Consider the following 19,033-nt stretch of genomic DNA (forward strand, 5'->3'; position numbering starts at 1 on the left):
ACTAGGTTTGTTTTTCTTTTTCGGCCGAATAGGTTTCAGTTTCATTTTTATTCCTCATTAAAGCTTACTCATGCTATACATTACTATGGAGAATACTTAGGTTACTCAATAGTTAGTGTATGTTGTTTAAAAAAGTTTATGAGCAGCAAATTGTGCATTTGGCATCTAAGGAAATCATTTTTATTTCTCTTGGGGTAAATAATTCAAATTCTGGCTGCTCAGGACAGTCTGATCCCTCAAAACTCATGACTAGTCATTTCATGCTTATGAGGAAAAACAAACCAATGTCTCTTATATTTGCTGTCCACATCACCTGAAGCAGATTTATAGTTGTGCATAGGGCTTCCCTGACCGCCCATGGGTAAAGAATCACCTGCAATGCAGGGGACACAAGTTAGGTTCCCTCCCTAGATCAGTAAGATCCCCTGGAGGAGGGCTCGGCAATCCACTCCAGTATTCTTGCCTGGATAGTCCCACGGACAGAGGAGCCTGGCGGGCTAACAGTCCAAAGGGTCAGACACAACTAAGCGACTAACAATTTTTTCATAGAAAAATGATTTATTGCTTGAATCTCCCCCATCCTTAAAACTCGTCTCTCACTAGCCAAATCCTCTGAGCTGATGCTGTGCAGAGGTTGGAGCGTATCTGAGCTCTTCATCCTGAAAATGTCATGACTCCCTAAACTGGAATAGGGTTTTGCTTCTAACTTCATGATGGAAAGACTATATGCCCCATAATTTAATTAGCTGATCATTCTAATTTACTAGTTTAACTTCTTTTGAGCATTGTGTCACTTGGCCCAACATTTTAAGACTTCATGGGAAAACATACAGTTTCTGGGCAGGGTGCCTTCATTCACTGAACCAATATGGCACCGACATTATTTGAAATAACTCTTCTGTTCTTTGGGATTGGAAGGTGTTCAGCCAGACCTATTGATGCATGCTCTTAATGACCAGTTGTGTACAAAGCACCTGCTTTCCTGAGAAAGGATCTTGTTTCTAAAACACAGCTAGTCCTTGCCAAGAGGCGGGTTTATGTTTCATTGGCTGGCTTGATGCTTTATCAGGGTGCCTGTCTGGGCTTTGTCCCTGCGGTGCTCAGTCCAAATTTCTTCCTTCTCGCTTTGTTCTGGGAAGGCCCTGCCATGAATCAGTTTCCATCCCTCCTCTTAGAAGCTGGATCGTGCTGTGCCCAGCCCTGCAGCGAGATTGTGCCATGATATGAATACAATGGTTCTAGTTCCTGCCACCTTCTCAGGGGAGTTGTTCCGGTCCAAGGACAGGCAAGGAGATACAGTCTGCACCTCCCCCTCCCCACCGCGGTCAGCAAGCACCGCCCCTCCCACTGGTCCCCTCCCAGCCGCCCGCCTCCCTCCCTGCTGAAAGGACTCCCATTGGAATCAGGGGGCAGGGCCCGCAAAGTCAGGGGTCGAGTTATCATCTGTTTCTTTTGTCCTGGGACAGATGGTTCCAGCAGACCCGGCTTGAAAACGGGGAAGTACTCCCTCAGGGGAAATCACCTGAAACTCAGCATACCTGAGTGAAAAAGCCGCCGCAGACTTTCCCTAACTAACTCTGTGACCTTGGGCTTGAAGCCTTGAAGCCTTGAAGCCTTGAAGCTTTATTTCCTGCCAATGGATCAGCGCTTTGGGAATCTAATGAAGCCCATGTTCTTTCTCTTGAAATAGTGCACACAGACAAATAAGAAAATATTATTAAAAGTTAGGGATTGACTGGCACCCTGGAGGTCTAAGGCCACTGGGTTTAAAAAAAAAAAAAAAAAAAGAAGGAAATAAGCAAAACCAGAAACACAACCTCTAAGTTCACTTTGATGATCCGTGTCCTGTGACTCCAGCCTCTTTGGTTCAGGCTCTTGACCTGCCTTGAATATCCTCAGCCGTCCCTGATGCCTCATTTCTATGTGACATCATGTATGCATTTCCCTTTTTTTTTTTTTTTAAAGTCACTCAGTCGTGTCCGACTCTTTGCGACCCCATGGACTGTAGCCTACCAGGCTCCTCTGTCCATGGGATTTTCCAGGCAATAGTACTGGAGTGGATTGCCATTTCATTCTCCAGGGGATCTTCCCAACCCAGGGATCAAACCCAGGTCTCCCATATTGTAGACAGACGCTTAACCGTCTGGGCCAACTGTAAAGTGACACTTTGGGGAAAAATCATGAAACCTCAGATGAGACACTATAGGACTCGATCATTGGCCATGTCTTTTCACTTCTGAAATTTCTCTTTTTTATTCTTATTTATTTCGGGCTGCGCTGGGTCTTTGCTGCTCGGTGGGCTTTCTCTAGTTACGGTGAGAGGGGGCTACACTGGTTGCGGTGCACTGGCCTCTCAATGCCGCGGTCTCGCGAGTCGCGGAGCACAGGCTCTAGGCGCTTGGGCTTGCTAGCTGCAGCACGTGGGCTCCTTCCTAGTTGTGGCTCATGGGCTTAGCTGCTTGGTGGCATGTGGAATCCTCCCAGACCAGGGATCCAACCCTGTCCTCTGCATTGGCAGGTGGACTCTCAACCACTGAACGACCAGGGACATCCTCATATCTCTTTTTTAAAAATTATTTTTAAAAATTGTGGTAAGATATAAAGTTTACCATCTTAGTTATTTTTACCTGTAGAGCTCATTGGCATACATATATTCACATTGCTATACAGCCATCACCATTATTCATCTTCAGAATTTAAAAAAAATCTTCGGAAGAACTTTTAAAAAAATCTTCGGAAACTCTGGACTCATTAAACAATAACCCTTCATTCCTCCAGGTCCTGGCAGCCACTCTTCTACTTTCCATCTCTTTAAATTTGACCACTCTAGGTATTTCATGTAACTGGAATCATACAGTATTTGTTCTGTGTTTTCTTATTTTGCCTTGGTCCTTGTGGTCCATCCACATTGTAACATGTGTCAGAATTCCATCGCCTTTAAAAAAAAATTGGAGTATAATGCTTGACAATGTTGTGTCAGTTTCTGATGTATAGCAGCATGAATGCGCTGTAAATATGTGTATATATATGTGTGTCTCCTCCTCTTGAGCCTCCCTCCCACCCTCCCATCCCCACTCTGTAGATTGCCAAAGAGCTGAGTTCCCTGTGCTACACAGCAGCGTTCCACCAGCTTCTATTTGACACACAGCAGCGTATATATTGGAGAAGGAAATGGCAACCCACTCCAGTGTTCTTGCCTGGAGAATCCCAGGGACGGGGGAGCCTGGTGGGCTGCCGTCTATGGGGTTGCGCAGAGTCGGACACGACTGAAGCGACATAGCAGCAGCAGCAGCAGCAGCAGCAGCAGCAGCAGCAGCAGCAGCAGCAGCAGCAGCAGCAGCAGCAGCGTATATATGTCAGAGCTGCTCTCTCAATTCACCCCACCTTCTCCTTTCCCTCGTGCATCCACCCCTCTGTTCGCCACATCTGAGTTTCTATTTCTGCTCTGCAAATAGCTTTATCACCACTAGATTGTCTAGATTCCATATATAAGGCTGAATATTATTTTATTGTATATGTGAAAAAACATTTTGCTTGTCTGTTCACCTGTTGAGGGACACTTGGGTTGCCTCTGCGGGTTGGCTATTGTGAGTAAAGCTGCTAGGAAAAGGTATAAATAAATATCTGTGTAAGCCCTTGCTTTCATTTATTTGGGGTATATGCTGGCAATTCAGTGTTTCATTTTCTGAGGAACTGCTGTACCGGTTTCCATAGCAGCGATACCATCATACATTCCCAGCACCACTGCTCAAACATTCCAATTTTTCCATATCTTCGACAGCACTTACCACTTGATATTTTTGTTAGTAGTAGACATCCTAATGGGTGATAATAGTAGACATCCTAATGGGTAAGGTGATATCTCTCTGTGGTTTTAATTTGGATTTCCCTAATGATTAGTGTTGTTGAGCATCTTTTCCTGCGCTTAGCTGCCGTTTGCAGTTCTTCTTTGGAGAAATGTTTATTCAAGTTCTTTCTTCCTTTTTAACTCCAACCTCTACATTTTCCTGTGCTTTATTTTCTGGTCCTTTTCTCTGTTTTAGATTTTTGATCAGTCAGTGGTGTTAGATACCCATATAATTTAATTCTGTGGTAGACTTTAGTGTTAAAGGGGAGCTTCCCTGGTAGCTCAGCTGGTAAAGAATCCACCTGCAATGCAGGAGACCCTGGTTTGATCCCTGGGTTGGGAAAATCCACTGGAGAAGGGAATGGCTATCCACTCTAGGATTCTGGCCTGGAGAATTCCATGGGCTGTGTAGTCCATGGGGTCACAAAGAGTCGGACACAACTGAGTGACTTTTACTTTCACCTTCACTTTAGTGTTTAAAAAAAGAACAATTGCTTAGTTTTCTCTTATTTATTACTATTACTGTTATTGCATTTTTGTTCCTGAAATTGAAATAAGCAACACACTCATTATCAGAGATGCAAATCAAAACCACAATGAGGTACCATTTCATGCCAGTCAGAATGGCTGCGATCCAAATGTCTACAAGCAATAAATGCTGGAGAGGGTGTGGAGAAAAGGGAACCCTCTTACACTGTTGGTGGAAATGCAAACTAGTACAGCCACTATGGAGAAGAGTGTGGAGATTCCTTAAAAAACTGGAAATAGAACTGCCATACAACCCAGCAATCCCACTGCTGGGCATACACACCAAGGAAACCTGAACTGAAAGAGTCATGTGTATCCCAATGTTCATCTCAGCACTGTTTATAATAGCCAGGACATGGAAGCAACCTAGATGTCCATCAGCAGATGAATGGATAAGAAAGCTGTGGTACATATACACAATGGAATAATATTCAGCCATTAGAAAGAATACATTTGAATCCGTTCTAATGAAGTGGATGAAACTGGAGCCGATTATACAGAGTGAAGTAAGCCAGAAAGAAAAACATCAATACAGTATACTAATACATATATATGGAATTTAGAAAGATAGTAATGATAACCCTATATGGGAGATGGCAAGAGACACAGATGTACAGAACAGTCTTCTGGACTCTGTGGGAGAGGGCGAGGGTGGGATGATTTGGGAGCATGACATTGAAACATGTATATCATAATACGTGAAATGGATTGTCAGTCCAGGTTTGATGCATGAGACAGGGTGCTCTGGGCTGGTGCATTGGGATGACCCCGAGGGATGGGATGGGGAGGGAGGTGGGAGGAGGGTTCAGGATGGGGAACACATGTACACCCATGGTTGATTCATGTCAATGTATGGCAAAACCACTACAATATTGTAAAGTAATTAGCCTCCAATTAAAATGAATAAATTTATAAAAAAATAAATAAATCCAAACTCCTAAAAAAAATAAGCAACAGAAGAAACTTGCCTACTGTCAGTTATAAAACAATTATCATTGCCTATCTGCCTACTAATGTAGACACACTTTGAAGATTTTATGCATTGATCAGATTAGCTTACTTATTTCCATCGATGCCAGTTCACAGGGTTAAATTGTAATTAACACTTTGCTCACTAATTATTAAATACATGTCTACAAAAAATTACACCACGGTGTAACATTGAAACCAAAAGAAAAAGATCTCACAGAAGACTGTTATATACCAGGGAATGTAATGAAAAACAAAAAAACCGGCGATATCTGCCGAATTGTCATAGAAATTCATTAGAAATTATAAAATACTCATGAGGGAGGAAAGGAACAGGCTGAGCTGATTCCATCTTGAAAAAGAAGGAAATTGCATCTCGCACTTTCAGTGAGCTTTGGACTATGTGCCTGGTCGCCATGGGGATAACATACCTACGGCCAAACTGTCCTCCCGGACTGATAAACACCAGATTCCATACCAAGCTTTCCCGTCGCCAAAAAGAATGTAATATTCTCCTATGTGGTCAATCACCTTTGTGATCTTTATGGCACGCTTTGATGTAGGCTACACTGTATAACCAGCTGACCCTTCTGATTATGAATCAGGGCTGTAACCTGATTGAATCTCCCTTTAACACTTTCCAGGCTAGGTTTAAGCAATTTGTGGATGTGGGCTTGAGCAGTACACTTAGGGTGTATAAGTTTTTCGCAAAAGTCGGCCGGAGTCCTTGGCTAAGAGACTCTGCCTTGGGTCCGCAGGTGCAATAAACTGCACTCCACTATCTATATTGTCCTTCTGAGTGAGTCTGTTTCCTGGGACGCTTACAACACTCCGAGATAAATGGCTTCCCTGGTGGCTCACACTTAAAGCATGACATGCCAAAAATTTGGGGACAAATCTAAAGCAAAATATAAATTTATGCCTTTGGATACATTTGTCAGAAAGCAGATGAGAATAAAGACATTCCCTGTCCTTAGAGTTCAGCCATGTCCTAGACCAGCTGCTGGCCTCGGAAATGCAAGGCATATAAGCAGGCCTCACACATCAGTATCGCCTGCTGATATCTGTGCTTCTGTGAGATGGAAATACATTCCTGTCTTTCTTTCTCTTTTAAATATTTATGTGGCTGTGCCTGGTCTTAGTTGCGACATGCGGGATCTAGTTCCCTGGCTGGGTATCAAATCCGACTCCTCTGCACTCAGCGTGCAGTCTTAGGCACTGGACTGCCAGGGAAGTCTACATTTCTGTCTGTCTTAAGCCGCAGATAGTTTGGTCTCTGTTGGAACAGCTGAGCCAGTATTCCAATCACTTCACACCTCTTACAAGATAAACTTCACCTCCGTGAAGTGACATGGCAAGCCATGACACTAACCAAGGAAGGCAAGGGAAATGTCTCTGAAACTTGGGGTGGAGGAGGTGTTTAAAAGATCCCCCAAAGTACCATCCATAGTGACTAAAAACGAGAGAGATTTGCCTACGTAAAAATTAAGGGAGGACCTTTGTTGAATGAAGGACAACACTGGAAAAGTTAAGTGAGTGACAGACCAGAAAGGATATTTTCAACGTGCAAAACGCGGGCATAGAGCAACATCTAGATTATGAAAGGACTCTCGTCAGTCAACAAGAACAAGATGGGGAATGGTATTCATGTTCTGTATGCTATGATTACAAATGACTGTAAACTTGGTGCCTTGAAATAACACAGATTTACACTGTACAGTTTAGTAGGTCAGAAGTCTGATGTGGGTCTCACTGGGCTAAAATCAAAGTTGTTTCTGCAGGGTTCTGTACCCTCTGCAGACTCTTGAGGAGACTCTGTCTCTTAGCTTTTCTAGCTTCTAGAGGTGCCGATGTTCCTGGGCTCATGGCCCCTTCCTGCTTCTTCAAAGCTAGAAAAATCAGGTTTATCTTTCTCACATTGCCTCACTCTGACCTCCCTTTCTAGCTCCCTTTTCCACCTTTAAAGCCCCTGGTAACCACATAGAGCCCACTTGCACTATCTAGGATAATCTCCCTATTCTAAAAGTTAGCTAGTTAGGAATCTTAATTTTCCTTTGCCCTGGGAAAGAACATATGTGCCAGGACTTAATACATTGACTTCTTTGGGAGAACCATCATTCTGTCCACCAGGAACACACCAGAACAAGACAGGGGATATGCAAACTTCTAGAAGGAGGAACACTAACACTTAGAAAATTTAGTTCCGAAACTACCAGCACAATGACCTAAGCAGCATCAGGAAATTCATCCATTTATTCCATTGGAGTATTTACTAAGCAGATATCGTGGATGAGATTCCTACAGAAATGCAAAGATGGAGAGTTTCCAGGGATCTGCTATAGGCCTCCTTGATACCCAGCCTGTCCAGGGCCATAGGAGGTGTCCTGAGATACTATAAATAAAGTCTATTGACTGGACACCAGCCCTATGAGAGCTGTTCTTTGGAATTCCAAGACTTCTGTCTTCATTTGGGAGTCAGAATGACACAGGGTTTAATCTAATATCTGTAGAAAATTACCTTCCCAATTAAAGAGAAGATCAAAATTATTTTAAAATTACCACTTTAGGCTCTGGACTACGTTTTTGCCTTAAGTGATGTCTCATTCTTCCTTAGAGATACCTAATTTTAAAACTGAGCCAGAAAAATATCTGCGGTATCAAAATGCATTCTGTGGCAGTGGTTGGAATCAGTATTTTATTTACAGAGCCAAGATATATTCAGTACAGCTGTTTCATCAGCCAAAGCAGGACTCAAAGTCAGGGTCATTTTCAGAACATAGATTAAATAGATTACTTTCGCTGGAGCACAAATGGAGTTCATTATTATTAAAGCTGAGTTGAGAGAGGTTACCCACATGGGAATCACCTGAAGATCACAGGAATCTATATCTGTGTGCTGGATCTCAACGGAGCTGCCTGTTTTTATTTTATTTTTTTTTGGAACTGGCTTTTATTACATTTTCCTGGAAGTAACACTTGACCAGCAACATATAACTGATGGTTATAATGAGGTTATGTGAATTTACACGTTGAAAAAATATCTGAACATAGTTACAAGATTGCTTTGAACTTGCCCTGCACTCTTTATCCAAGGACTTCCCCATCATTAGCCGGTTAAATTTCACAGTTTGGAAATCAAAGCATACATTTACCTCATTTTAACAAAGAGAATGTTTGGGGAAGTTAAAATATAGAGTAGACAGTTATCCCAATGGAAAGGAAGTAGAGGAATGGGGCAGGTACATCTTGCATTTACCGAATAACGTAGATGATAAATTTAATGAATCTTCAAGGTTCACGTAAGGACCACCCATCTAATCTATCACTTAAGAAGGGCCACATAAAAATGTCACCAGATAGAAGGGAAAAACACTCACAGATTTGTGGGAAAGGGTGCTGTGTGTCTTTACAAAAATAAGCTTTTTATAAAAGAAATTCTTGTTCTCAACTGAATGTCTCCTTACTGCTTTTCATTTTGTAACACTTTACTGAGATATAATTCATGTAGCATATACCTCACCAATTTAAAGAGTACATATCAATGGCTTTTAATATATTCACAGAAGTGCAACCATAACCACAAGCAATTTTAGAACATTTTCATCATTTCACAAAGAAACCCCTCACCCCTTAGCTGTTACCCCTCTGTGCCTCCAATGAACCCCGAATCTAAGGAAGCAGGAAACCATTTTCTCTCTCTACAGCGCCTATTCTGGACATTTCCTATAAATAAGATCATATAACTTGCGGTCATCCGCATCTGGCTACTTTCACTCGACTCAGTGTTTCCAAGGTTCATCCACGCTGTAGCCCGCATCACTATTTCATTCCTCTTTTAGCTACACAGTATTTTATTCTATAGCTATGATTTATCCATTCCATACTTTTTTGGTTTCTCTCTTTGTGACTTGATGGACCTTGGGTTGTTTTTACCTTTGGGCTCTCATGAACAATGCTGATCTAAACATTCCTTTGTCAAGTTTAGCAGCTATGTATGTTTTCACTTGAGGGGGTCTACACTTACAAGCAGAATTGCTGGGTCCTATGCTAACTCTGTGTTTAGCACTGTTTGACTCTTTTTCAAAGTTGCTGTCATTATTTTACAGTTCACCAGCAGTGTAGCAGGGTTGTGATTTCTCCAGATTCTCTCTTATTATTTATTCTTTGACTTTTTACTTTTAAAGTTTCGATTAAATTTTTCTTGAGGGAAAATTCACATGACCTAGAGTTAACATTTTAAAGTTTACCATTCAACTGCATTTAGTACCTTTCACCATATTGGGTGACCACCATCATTATCTGGGTCCAGAACATCTTCAATACCCACAAAAGGATACTTTGTAGTCACTTATCAGTTTCTCCCCATTGCCCCTCCCACCAACCCCTAGCAACCAGCAATCTGCTGTATGGGTCTATAAATTTGCCTGTTTTTGGATATTTCATGCTGTTATAAACTGAATGGTTTGCCCCCTAAATCCATATGTTGAAGTTCTGACTCCCAATGTGATTGTGTTGGGTTGACCAAAAAGTTCATTCAAGTTTTTCTGTCCTATCTTATGGAAAAGATTGGATCCTAGAGAACTTTTTGGCCAACCCAGTATTCGGCAGGAATACCAAAGAAAGGGTTTTCTTGGTAGCTCAGTGGTAAAGTTTGCCAATTCAGGAGATGCAGGCTCAATCCCTGAGTTGGGAAGATCCCTTGGAGAAGAAGCGGCAACTTACTCCAGTATTCTTGCCTGGGAAATTCCATGGACAGAGGAGTTTGGCAGGCTACAGTCCATGGGATAGCAAAGAGTTGGACATGACTTAGAGCAACAAATAAAGAAAAAGGAAGTAATTAAGGTTTAATGAGGTCAAAAGGTGAGGCCTCAATCCAATAGGACTGGTATCCTTATAAGAAGAAGCAGAGTCACCAGAAAGCACCTCCCACTCCATCCCTCTCCCCCCACCAATACGTACAGAGGAAGAAACATAGTCGGAAGGCAGCCTTCTTCAGGCCAGAAAGACAGGCTTCCCCAGAAACTACATTTTCAGGCATTTTGACTTCTTGCCTCAGGAACGGTGTGAAAATATGTTTCTTTTGTTTATGCCGCTCAGCCTGTAACATTTTTGTTTTGCCATCTGGAGCAGACTAACACACAGATAGTTGAAACCATGAAATATGTGGCCTTATGTGACTTGCATCTTTCACCAAATATAATGTTTTCAAAGATCATCCGTGTGATGGTATGGACCACTCCTTCACTCCTTTTTCATGGCTGAGTACTATTCAATTGTACAGATTTGCTGTATTTTGTTTCCATTCCTCCATTTATGGACATGCGAGTTCTTTTCACCTTTGGCTATTGTAAATAGTGTTGTTATGGATACTTATGTGCAAGTACTTCCTTGAATTCCTGTTTTCAATAATCTTGGGGTAGAAGATGCCAAAAACACAGGTTCGATCCTCGAGTTGGGAGGATTGCCTGGAGGAGGGCGTGGAAACCCACTCCAGTATTCTTGCCTGGAGAATCCCATAGACAGAGGAGCCTGGTGGGCTATGGCCCAGAGGGTTGCCAAGAGTTGAACACAACTGAAATGACTTAGAATGCATAAATCTAGGAACAGAATTGCTCAGTCATATTTTGATTCCATGGGGCTTCCCAGGTGGTGCTAGTCGTAAAGAATCTGCCTGCCAATGCAGGAGATGCAAGAGACTTGGGTTGGATACCTGGGTTGGGAAGATCTCCTGGAGGAGGAAATGTCAACCTGCTCTACGAGGAGCCTGGTGGGCTACAGTTCATGGAGTTGCAAAAAATCAGACATGACTGAACAGAAAGCACACACACACACGTTGATTCTGTGTTGTTGTTTTGAAAAACTGCCAGGCTGTTTTCCACAGTGGCTGTACCATTTTCCACTTCCACCAGCAATGTATATGAGGTTCACAGTTTCTCCATATCCTTGCCAACAATGTTATCTTCAACATTTTTTATTATAGCCATCCTAGAGGGTGTGAGTAGTATCTCATTCTGGTTTTTGATTTTCATTTCTTTGATGACTAATAATGTTTAGGATCATTTAATGTGTTTCCTAGCCATAGCTACATCTTTTTTTGAAGAACTATTTAGAATCTTTATGCATTAAAATTCAGTCATGTGTCCTCTTAATGTGGAGCTGTGAAGGTTCTGTGTATATTTCTGATAATAGATCTTTATTACATATATGATTTGTACATATTTTCTTTCACTCTCAGGTTATCTTTTCACTTTCTTGATAGTGTCCCTAGAACCAAAAAAGTTTCAAATGTGATGGTCTAAATTATCTGTATATTTTTTTGCCTATGCTTTTCTTTCATGTCTAAGAAACCATTGCCTAATTCACACTCCTTGAGATTTATGCTTATATTCTTGTCTGATAATTTTATAGTTTTAGCTCTTGCATTTAGGATTTTGATCTATTTTGAGTTAATTGTATAGACGATGTGAGGAATAGATCCAAATTCATTCTTTTGCATGTAGATACCCGATTCCATTTGTTGTAAAAACACAAAACAAAATCACTATTCCTTCCCCCATTGAATTGTCTGGGAACACTGATTGATAACCAATTGATTATACATGCGAATGATTATTTCTGGACTTTCAATTCTATTTCATTAGTCAATATCTCTGTCCCTATGTCAGTACCAAGCATTCATGAACACTGTAGCTTTGCAGTAAGTTTTGAAATGGGGAAGTACAAATCCTTCAATTTTGCTTTTTTTGAGATTGTTTTGGTCAGTCTGATTTTATTTCCACGTGAATATTATTTTCCGATAGATAAGCTTGTCAATTTTCACTGAAAAGGCAGTTGGGTATTTGATAGAAATTGCTATGCATCTGTAGCTTAATTTGGAGAGTATCGCCATCTTAAAAGCAGTAAATATTTTAATCAAGGACACAGGATGTCTTCCCATTTATTTAGGTCTTCTTTAATTTCCTTCAATCATATAGTTTTCAGTGTAGAAGTATTACATTTACTGTCTTAAATTTATTTCTAGGTGTTTTATTCTTTTTGATGTTACTATAAATGGAATAACTTTCTTAATTTTTGAATTGTTTATTGCCAGTATATAGACATATAATTGATTTTATATATTGATTTTGTACCTTTAACCTTGCTAAGGTCTTTTTTTTACCTCCAATAGTTTCTGTTTTGATTCTTTAGGATTTTTCTCTAAATAAGATCATGTCAATGAAAAAACAGAAATAGATGTACTTTTTCTTTCTAATCTGGAGGACTTTTCTTTTTCTTGCCCAATCACCCTAAATAAAAACTTCCAGGACAAAATTGAACAGAAATATCAATAGCAGACATCTGTGTCTGCTTTTCTACGTCTATAAATAAGACCCTTACTTATTAAATTGTATTTTAAAAAAAGCAGGGTTCAAATTTATGTTGCTCTGCTATTTGAAATGGAACATGAATATATCTTGTTTCCATCCTTCCACTTTAAAAGGGCATGAAATATTTATGAACGTTCTATTTTGGTATGGGGACAATAAATTAGAATTTGACAATCCCCTTAAAAATTAAACATTATGTAAATTCATAGGACAAAGTTACGGGGCATGATTAGGAAAATTCATGAGTGGGGAATGAAACCTCAGGCCTCAACCACTTTTCCTTCTTAGAGATCAGAATTATTAATAAATCATGATCTTCAGTTTTAAATAAGGCAGGCCGGGGTCCAGGCGACTTTCCCGGAAGGCACACAGAGTGCTCGCTGCCCCTGGGGGCCTGTGAAGAACTCCCACGCGTCTGCTGGGGAGAGCGCCTTCTGTTTAGGGCTCCTGCTTGCATTGTCTCCATAAATAACTGAGTTTCCCAGTTAATGCAAAAGTAGCCTGAAAACGATTTGCCCTTTGGACCAATAATTTCTTCCCTCTGAAAAATGAGGAAAAGGGGTCAAAGTACTGCGGGGGTTTTTGTTGTTGCTGTTGTTTTGCTGGAAATATCTCCTGGATATGGCTCTACAAATGGCTGTAAGGCTGCAGTCACCTCCAACCACAGAGCCTCCCTCACCAAGCAGCAAAGTCATTGCTGGGGCCCAGGGTTCCTCTGATGGAGCGTCTACCTTGTGGTTCCACTTGCAGGTAGTACTGGGATATGACTTGACATTGCCTTTGATTCTTAGAAAGAGGATTATTTCAGTCCTTTTGGGCTGCTGCTGCGAAGCCACTTCAGTCGTGTCCGACTCTGTGCGACCCCATAGACGGCAGCCCACCAGGCTCCCCCATCCCTGGGATTCTCCAGGCAAGAACACTGGAGTGGGTTGCCATCTCCTTCTCCAAAGCATGAAAGTGAAAAGTGAAAGTGAAGTTGCTCAGTTGTGTCCAACCCTCAGCGACCCTATGGACTGCAGCCTTCCAGGCTCCTCTGTCCATGGGATTTTCCAGGCAAAAGAACTGGAGTGGGGTGCCATTGCCTTCTCCGCCTTTTGGGCTACTGTAACAAAATAGAATGGATGGCTTGTAAACAAATGTATTTCTCATGGTTCTGGAGGCTGGTAAGATCAAGGCCCTGGCAGATTGGGCATCTGGTGAAGACCAGCTTCCTGGTTCCTGTGCGCATGCTCAGTCACTTAGACATGTCTGACACTTTTGCGACCCGGTGGACTGTAGCTCGCCAGGCTCCTCTGTCCATGGGATTTTCCAGGCAAGCATACTGGAGTGGGTTGCCATTTCCTCCTCTAGGGGATCTTCCCGATCCAGGATGTGGAACCCACATCTTCTGCATCGGCAGGTGGATTCTTTTATGCTGAGCCACCTTGGAAGCCCTCCTGGTTCTTAGATGGCTGTTTTTCTGTGTCCTCACTTGGCAAAAGGGAGGAAACCTTTCCTCTCAGAAACCTCTTTTATAATAATATACAAGCACAAATCCCACTCATGAGAACTCCACCCTTAGGACGCAATCTGCTCCTGAAGGTCCCACTTCCTAATGCCATCACAGTGGAGATTAGATTTTAATATGATTTTTTTTTTTTTTTGCTGTGGGGGTAATGGGACAAACGTTCAGTCCATGGCAAAGAAGCACCCTTCACTTACTACTACTACTACTAAGTCGCTTCAGTTGTGTCCGACTCTGTGCGACCCCATAGATAGCAGCCCACCAGACTCCCCCGTTCCCGGGATTCTCCAGGCAAAAATACTGGAGTGGGTTACCATTTCCTTCTCCAATGCATGAAAGTGAAAAGTCAAAGTGAAGTCACTGAGTCGTGTCCAACTCCTAGCGACCTCATGGACTGCAGCCTACCAGGCTCCTCCATCCATGGGATTTTCCAGGCAAGAGTACTGGAGTGGGGTGCCATTGCCACAGCTGCTAAAATGTTTGTTGTTAGTAGTTACTACAGGTTATGGAGGTCCTGGGGTGCATGCTGTTACCTGCTTTGGTCCTATCAGAAGGTACAATTATTAATGTCAATTTCTACTTGTAGAAGTTGAGGTTATAGAGGCATCAGTTTTTCTCCCTTACTCCCAATTCTTTCCCCTTGTTTTATGTTAATATCCCTTCTTTTCCTTAGTGGAAGTCTTCCCATCTCCTTGTGATCCTTGCATAGTATCTTGTTATAACATCTAGTTATCCTCTTCTGTGGAGAAGGCGATGGCAACCCACTCCAGTACTCTTGCCTGGAGAATTCCGTGGACAGAGGGGCCTGGCAGGTTGCAGTCCATGTGGTCTCGAAGAGTCGGACATGACTGAGCGACTTCATTTTCACTTTTCACTTTCATGCACTGGAAAAGGAAATGGCAACCAACTCCAGTGTTCTTGCCTGGAGAATCCCAGGGACGGGGGAGCCTGGTGGGCTGCCGTCTATGGGGTCGCACAGAGTCGGACACGACTGAAATGACTTAGCAGCAGCAGCAGCCTCTTCTGCTCTTAGATGGGTCTTCCTTGATGTGGGCTCAAATGATAAAGAATCTGCCTGCAATGCAGTAGCCACAGGTTCGATCCCTGGGTAGTCAAGATCCCCTGAAGAAGGAAAGGGCAACCCACTCCAGTATTCTTGCCTGGAGAATGCCATGGACAGAGGAGCCTGGCGGGCTACAGTCCATGGGGTCCAAAAGAATCAGACATGACTGAGTGAGTAACTCACTACTGCTTAGAGAGTGAACAGGTAACCTAGGATCAGGTATGGAATATTTCTTGCTGTATCAGTAAATGAAGACTATCATGGTCTTCAGCAGTTGCAGCCACCACCTGATCAGGAACTCAGGGAGGAAAGACTCCCTGCCTCCTGGCAGCCATCAGATTGCAGCCACTGGCAGAGGGTTGTGAAAACCCAGGATACTGGCGCCAGATAGGTGAGGTGCACGTCACAGGAGTGATGCCAGGGAGCCCAGACTCCTGCATTTTCTCATATGCCTAGAAAAGCACTAAATTCCTTCACTTGCGATACCCGGTTTTCCGTTCAGACTACCTGCTTGTTGCAAAACTTCTATATAACCCGGCTACCCCTTCGCCTCCTTGGAGCAGTTCTCTCAGGGTTTTCCTGAGATTCTGCCTCTTGGGCTTGAAGTTTTAAAAATTCCCACCGAATAAAACATAACTCTCAGTGTTTTAAGTTGTGCATATTTTTTCAGTGGGCACCAGGCCACCTTAGGTCCCAGCTGGTGGGGTCTTGGTTAAATATCCCCCCCTCCCCACTCCCTCGATTTCCTCCTGGTGCCTCTCACTGGCCACGGTCAACTCAGGGCTGGAGGCCCCGCTGCCTGGATGGTGCAGCCTTTTCACGTGGACAAATTACTTGCAGGGTCCGGCAAGCGGAGCAGAGCCACTGGAGGGGTCACGTGGAGAGGAACTGGCAGGCCGGCTGCCCCTTCCCTTACTCCCAGACCTCATCCAGCCACCAAGACTTTCTCATTTTCAGAGTGACTCTGACAGACTCACTCTGATTTTGGGCCTTTGTATATACTGTTTCCAAAAATCACTGCAGATGGTCACTGCAGCCGTGAAATTCAGACACTTGCTCCTTGGAAGAAAACCTATCACCAACCTAGACAGCATATTAAAAAAACAGAGACATTACAAAGGTCCGTCTAGTCAAAGCTATGGTTTTTCCAGTAGTCATGTATGGATGTGAGAGTTGGACTATAAAGAAAGCTAACCACTGAAGAATTGATGCTTTTGAACTGTCGTGTTGGAGAAGACTCTTGAGAGTCCCTTGGACTGCCAAGAGATCCAACCAGTCCATTCTGAAGGAAATCAGTTCTGAATATTCATTGGAAGGACTGATGCTGAAGCTGAAACTCCAATACTTTGGCCACCTGATACGAAGAACTGACTCATTTGAAAAGACCCTGATGCTGGGAAAGATTGAAGGCAGGAGAAGGGGATGACAGAGGATGAGATAGCTGGATGGCACCACCGACTCAATGGACATGAGTTTGAGTAAGCTCCAGGAGTTGGTGATGGACAGGGAGTCCTGGTGTGCTGCAGTCCATGGGGTTGCAAAGAGTCAGACATGCCTGAGCGACTGGACTGAACTGAACTGATATATTGTTTTCTCTGGCAGAAATTCTCTCACCTCTTTTCACTGCATGGAAAACAAACAAACAAAGCCCAAACTCCTACTTACCCCTCAAGATTCAGCTCAAATGTCACCACAAGCGTGTGTTTTACCTATACACTTGTAGAAGTAGCCGACTCCGAAAAACGGGACAAAGAAACGAATCCTCAGTCAGCCACTTACTAGTTGATGTGACTGTGTGCCAGGAACTTTAGATTTTTAAGTGCCTCTTTTGTTTTCCCTTCAAAATAAGAATGGGAATTGGTGCCTCGACATCCCTTTTCCCAGGATGAACAGGTCCCCGAGGTAAAGTGTTCTCTAAAATGCAAATCACTGTACAAATTTCGTTTTGTTGTCAACGCTTTTGCCATTGCCTATATATATATTTTTCTTTCCTGTTGAGATCGAAGTGCAGCAGTCAACCTCAGTGGCATTCAAAAAGAATTCCACCCCCTCCTCAGTCCTTTTCTTTCTACAGCCCCCTTCTCTCCTATGCACTTCCCCTCCGCCGCACTCACGCCTTTTACCACTTGTTTACTCTGAACCACGACTTGACGGGTTACATCCACCTGGATGTGTTACATCCCACAGTTAAAGACGTTGGGTCGTTTAGTCACGGGAGGGAGGCAAGTAAGGGTGGGTAATCCTAACACGAGCCTGCATTCTGAATGGTAAGGGAGCTGGACTTCTCTGGGAGGTGATAATTCAGACTGGCAGGGTGCTGAGCCAGCCCTCGCGGAGGCAGGACGCAGGGCGGGGTTGAGTTTCTGCAGAACCCGCGCCGCAGCCCGCGCGGGCAGGCCGGAACCGCGGGCATTTCGGAACCTCGGACAGGCGGGCGCGGGGGCGGGCCCGGAATTCCGGGAAGGGGCACTACAGTGCGAAGACTACAACTCCCGAGATGCACAGCACGAAGCCCGTTCTCTCCCCGCTTGTCCCCTCTCTGTCCAGTGCTTATGATGGAGACCACCGTCTAAGAACTGCATACGTAACCGTGGAGACCGTATACGCTCTCCTGGCAGTGCGGGGGGCGCGGAGAGCTCACGGAGTATACCTCTCACTCGTTGGGTCTTTCGTGCCCACGGTGCAGAACCCGCCTTCGGAGCGGCAGTGTTTCTCGGGGGGACGGTAATTGTGGCCGGACGCGGTGGCGCGGCGGTTTAATTCTCCGGCGGCGGCCGAGCGAGTGGAGAAGAGACGAGATGGTCCTGACCGGGCTCATCCGGAAACTCGGTAACCGTCCGCGTCCCCCCGCGCCCGGGCCGCCCGGCTGAGGCGGCCGCTCGCCGAGGATGGCCGGGCCACGCTCACGGAGGCCGGGCCACCGCGGCGACGACTTCCCGTGGCGGCCGGGCAGCCCCCCGGGGACCCACGTCGGACTCGGTGTAGATACCCGGGCGTTCGCGTCACGGCCTGCGCGTGTAGACGGAACCGGCTTGTTCCTTTGCCTCTTCAGCCGGCTGCCGCCCCCGGCCTGGATAGGGAAAGCGTTGGGGGGGATCCTTGGCGGGCGGCTCTCGGGGTCGGGAAACAGACGTGTGCTGTGCTGCTTTGACAGGTCACCCCCTGGCCGAGATCCGGGAGCGCGCGCTCAGGAGTATTCTCTGCAAGCTCGAGCACAGCTTGGTTTGCGGCGCGGACCTGGCTTCGCACAGGCTGCTGTTTCTCCACTTGCTGGAATGGTTCAATTTCCCGTCCGTCCCAATGAAGGACGAGGTCCTGGGTCTGCTGAGCAGACTGGTTAAGGTTAGCATCCCTTCGAAATAAGCAAGTGTTCCGTAGTCGCTTAGTTGGAGTTTCTGTTGAAAATTATTAATTTTAAAAAAAGAATCACAACTGGAGATGTTGAATTTTAATTCGTCAGGGTATATAATTTTCCTCCTTTCCTCTTATGTGTGATGTTGACCCTCCCAGGGTCTCATATGCTCTGAAGTTAACACGGTTTCTGAGTTCAGGGATGTCCCCCTTATTTTGGCATCATCTTGGGAGGTTACTATTTGTCATGCTGTTTTCCCTTATGGTCTGTTGTTTACATGTTAAAAATTAGAGGTACTTTTGTATAAAAGAACACATGAAAGATGATGTTACAGATCCCGATGGTAGACAGCACACGTGTTGTTCTGTTTTGTTTCTCATACCTGGTTTTCAGATTATTTTTC

General features: G+C 44.0%; 1 protein-coding gene across 3 annotated transcripts in view; it reads left to right on the forward strand.

Moving 5' to 3' along the window:
* Positions 1-17,736: 17,736 nt before the first annotated feature.
* RTTN (rotatin) overlaps positions 17,737-19,033 on the forward strand; it is a 108,956-nt gene continuing 107,659 nt past the window's right edge. For 2 of the 3 annotated variants that reach the window (XM_069569152.1, XM_069569154.1), the window contains exons 1-2: positions 17,752-18,107; positions 18,433-18,620. In XM_069569152.1, coding sequence (XP_069425253.1) covers positions 18,077-18,107; positions 18,433-18,620 — 219 coding nt within the window. In that variant the 5' untranslated portion in view covers positions 17,752-18,076. Of the gene's footprint in view, positions 18,108-18,432; positions 18,621-19,033 lie in introns of all 3 variants that reach the window. The other variant, XM_069569153.1, reaches the window with a different exon arrangement.

Source organism: Ovis canadensis, chromosome 23 (assembly GCF_042477335.2).
Source record: "Ovis canadensis isolate MfBH-ARS-UI-01 breed Bighorn chromosome 23, ARS-UI_OviCan_v2, whole genome shotgun sequence".
In the NCBI taxonomy this organism is placed as follows: Eukaryota; Metazoa; Chordata; class Mammalia; order Artiodactyla; family Bovidae; genus Ovis; species Ovis canadensis.